Source organism: Malurus melanocephalus, unplaced genomic scaffold (assembly GCF_030028575.1).
Source record: "Malurus melanocephalus ecotype Western Australia unplaced genomic scaffold, MMel_1.1 scaffold_197, whole genome shotgun sequence".
Taxonomy (NCBI): domain Eukaryota; kingdom Metazoa; phylum Chordata; class Aves; order Passeriformes; family Maluridae; genus Malurus; species Malurus melanocephalus.
In genome coordinates this window covers 367,090-371,099 of record NW_026623429.1, presented here as the reverse complement: position 1 = coordinate 371,099, position 4,010 = coordinate 367,090, and the positions used below count along the sequence as shown (strand labels likewise).

The 4,010-nt window shown below is 57.9% G+C and overlaps 1 protein-coding gene across 1 annotated transcript in view; it reads left to right on the top strand.

Annotated features, from left to right (window-relative positions):
* Positions 1-1,925: 1,925 nt before the first annotated feature.
* Positions 1,926-4,010, top strand: part of CDKN1B (cyclin dependent kinase inhibitor 1B) — a 3,844-nt gene continuing 1,759 nt past the window's right edge. Inside the window, exons 1-2 of the mRNA XM_057373424.1 lie at positions 1,926-2,849; positions 3,313-3,443. Of these exons, the coding sequence (XP_057229407.1) occupies positions 2,375-2,849; positions 3,313-3,434 (597 nt within the window). The 5' untranslated portion in view covers positions 1,926-2,374 and the 3' untranslated portion in view covers positions 3,435-3,443. The remainder of the gene's footprint in view (positions 2,850-3,312; positions 3,444-4,010) is intronic.

The window sequence follows — 4,010 nt, the reverse complement described above, 5'->3', positions numbered from 1 at the left end:
CTTGGAAACCCTACTGCCCATATTTTTTTTTTTTCCTGTTCCCTAGTTTGTGCTTATTCTGTGGTATATTGTCATAATCCTACAGAGAAGAGGATTGCCTTTCCCTTGTGGCTTTGGGGGACAAGCAGGGAGCAGAGGATGGGGGCTCCTCACCCTGGAGGAGTCACGGGTGGGACACTGAGCAGGTTACCAGCAGCAGGATGAGCCCTGGGCATCCTCAGACATATTCTGCACATCTCTCAGTCACCACCCTCTTGTGTAGATCAAAAAAAAACAAGCCCAGGATCCCAACACCTGACAAAAAATGAAGTTTGAAATGGAGCTTCCTTGCTGGTGGCAATGGAAGCCAAAGACAGGGAAGCCTAGAGAAATGAAGATGAAATCCTGTAAACGCAGCAGATGCAGGCCTCGCTTTTCCCTGATGTAGTTTTATCATGGACTTGCAACTTCAAAAAAAATGTCTCAGGTCCTGCAGACATGTGAATGTCAGCTTTAATTTTCCGCAAGGGAATCGCTGGAACTTGTGGTTTCTGAGAAGAGTTGGAAAACAACTTCCAAATACTAAAATCCCCAGCATATAAATAAAAATAACAYGGCTAATATTGTATTTCAGCCTTGTGGTTTTTAAACTAATCTCATTTGTATTTTTTGGTTTTTTTTTCCCTGCCTGTACACATAGTTGTTTTTGAACAGGGGTCTGACGATAGTGAGATTACTCTGCTGAGTGGTGTGAGCAGAAGCTGGAGGCCCTGAGTCTGATGATGGCCAGCAAAGTGCTGGTCTGGGCTTGAGCACCGTGCAGTGGTTGTGTCCTCTCTCCRGTGTGGAAAATCTCCACGTCTTCAAGCTGACTCTCATCTCAGCCAGTTCAACCCAATTTTGTTGAGCCCTGCCTTGCTGAGACAGCTTGTTACTTGTGTACCCCCTCACCTTCCCCCCWCCAAGCAGAATTTAGACCAGGTTTCTCTGCTTGCAAAGGAGACCTGGCCACATGGATTGGTGTGAAGAGCCTTCAGGGCCCTCCAGAGATTCGGGCACAGGATCTGGGCACCCAGAAACTTCAAAACCTTTCGTGCCTGAGGGAACCTGCAGTGTCACACACCGCACTGAGGGGTCTGCGCTGTCTGGTGGAGAAGATGGCTGTGGAATGGGGCTGGAGGAAAGGGGGCTTGAGGAAAGGGGGGCAGAGAGGAGGGTACGATTGCTCTGATGTTCACCACACGTGCTGTGACTGACTACCCGAGGAAGCTGCTTAGAAAATCCCTGGCTGTGACTCTTCGCTCATCTAATCTTTTGAACACACAAACAGGACAAGCCCCAATGCTTTTTTTTTGTTGTTTTGGTTTTTTTTTGTTTCTCCTTTTCCGCGCTTGTTGTTATCTGAAATCCCAGCAGAGATTATTTCAGAGACATTTCTTCGCYCAGTCTCCTCTCTGCCTAGAGGGCAGAAAGGGATGATCGTCCTGGCACCAGGAGCCACCAGCCCATCTCCGGGGTGGCCCCGGGGTGGCCAGCGTGCCCGCTAGCCCCGAGTTTGTCCCCAAGCCCGCACCTCGGCGGGGATATGTGGCCAGAGCCCAACCCGGGCAAACCAGAGCGGTGGAACTCTCCTGTCCCAGCAGCGACTCCAAACCAGCCGTCCCCTCTCCCGAGGCTGGGGCGAGCGGCGGGATGGGATGGGGTGGGATGAGATGGGTGTTCGTGCGGGGTGGCACAAAACCCGCCGGGCTGTGCGGGGTGAGCAGAGCGGTCCTGCCCTGCCGAATCACCCCAGGGCTCTCTGTCCCCATCGCTGCCAGGCTCTGTCCCCCCGTGCCACCTTTAGAGCCGGCGGCGGCGGCGGGGCCGGGCCGGGCGGACGGGGCGGTGCCCACCGCCGTAACCAATGGCTCGGCGGGGCTGTTTAAATAGACTCGTCCTGTCAATCATTTTCTTCTTCGTCAGCCTCCCTTCAATCGCCATATTGGGCAACCAAGAAAAGGGCTCGTCTGCTCTTGTTTTTTTCCGTCTCGCGTTTACTACGCGGCGGCGGTGCGAGCGGCGGGGGCAGCGGCGGCAGCAGCGGCATCGCCATCGGCAGCGGCTCCGTTCCTCACCCGCCCGGGGCTCCCCGGCGGCCGCGGCGGCTCTCGGGGCTCATCCCCGGGCCGGCGCTTATGCGAGGGCTCCTCCTCGCCCCTTCTCCGCGGGCCGAGGGCGAGCGGGGCCGAGGCGCGGCCGCAGCGCGGAGCGGAGGCGCGGAGCGGAGGCGCGGAGCGGAGGCGCGGAGCGGAGCGTCGGGAAATAAAGGGCGGCGGAGAGGCGGCGGCGGCCGCGGAGAGAGAGAGCAGCGATCACAAGAGAAGCGCCGCCCGGAGCTACAAGGTGCGGGGAGATGTCAAACGTCCGCATTTCTAATGGGAGCCCTACCCTGGAGCGCATGGAGGCCAGGCAGTCGGAGTACCCGAAGCCGTCGGCGTGCAGGAACCTCTTCGGGCCGGTGAACCACGAAGAGCTCAACAGGGAGTTCCAGAAACACCTGCAGGAGATGGAGGAGGCGTACCAGAGAAAGTGGAATTTCGATTTCTACAATCACAGRCCGCTGGAAGGCAGGTACGAATGGCAAGCCGTGGAGAAGGGGAGCTTGCCCGACTTCTACTTCAGACCCCCCCGGCTACGGAAAGCCGTCTGCAAGTCCGCCGGCCGCCAGAGCTTGGATGTAAACGGGAATTGCCAGACCGTGGTTTTTGTCGGTTCTCAGGGAATCTCAGAGGACACTCAGTGTGTAGCTCAAAAGACTGATGTTTCAGGAAATCAGACGGACTTAGCAGAGCAGTGCACTGGGCAGAGGAAAAGACCCGCGGCCGATGGTAACGTACCCCATGGCTCTGCCCCGCGCCCCATTCGTGTCAGCGCCGGGGCTCCGGCCCCTCCCGCGCCCCTTTTCCCCTAAAAACGCCCGGGTAGTGTTTGCGGTCCCGGGGGAGCGGGAGCCGGTAGATGATTTGCGAGGATGAGCCCTTAGACGCGGGTCATCCCCCCCGAGCCCTCGCCGCCCCTCTGCGGGGACCCGGCCTCCTGCCCAGGTGGGAGGAGGTTCACAGCGAAAGACGAATGCGGATTTTAGCCGAAAAGAGGGAACTTGGATGTCCTACCTAGAGAGAAGCCCATCTCCCCACCCCCTGCTCGCTTCACGCAGCCGATACCCGACATGGGGATCCGGGAATATTCCCCCTCGGTCCATCTATCCCCCCTGGATGCCGAGCAAACATCTGGAAGGAAAATATTTTAATATCGCTTCCTCCCTCCCCGTTTTTAATTTTCCCCTCCTAGATTCCTCTCCTCAAAATAAAAGAGCCAACACAACAGAAGAAGAGGTTTCAGAAGACTCCCCCAGTGCCAGTTCAGTGGAGCAAACACCCAAGAAATCAAGCCCGAGAAGACATCAAACGTAAAGCGTTTAGGTCGGTTCCCTTTAGGKTCTGGTGTTAGGATGCAWATAAGGGAAAGAAAAGGGTGCCCGGGTGTCCGTCCCGTGTCTGGGGGTGGGGAGGGRGCTCCGTGCCCCTGTGGGCTCGCCCAGGGCTGTTTTCTCCGCGGAAGGGTGGCTTTCCCCGAGCGCTCGGCAATGGGTGTGTGTCGGAGGGTGGGGAGTGGGAGGCGCAGGGCTCGACAAGAACAAAACAAGGAGCGCAGCCCAGCCGGGTGTCGGGGGCTGGGGCGGGGGGACCGAGCCCCTTTTGCCGCGGGTGATCACCGGGGACAGGCAGAGCCTTTGGCCGGGTGCAGGGACCGAGCTGGAGCCGCGGCTGGCACATCGTGTCRAATGCCGGGGGATTTYGGGRGGATTTCGGGGGGCTTCCCCCGGCCCCCGCCCCCGCCTGTGCCAGCCTTGCCGTCYCTTGTCGCGGCCACCTCCCACTACGGGAGAAAAACGTCCGAAAGTTGGGTTTAAGTGCAATCCGGGCACTTTAACAAAATCCGAGCAATGCAAGGTTGTTTTGGTTTTGTTTGGTGGGTTTTTTCCCCCC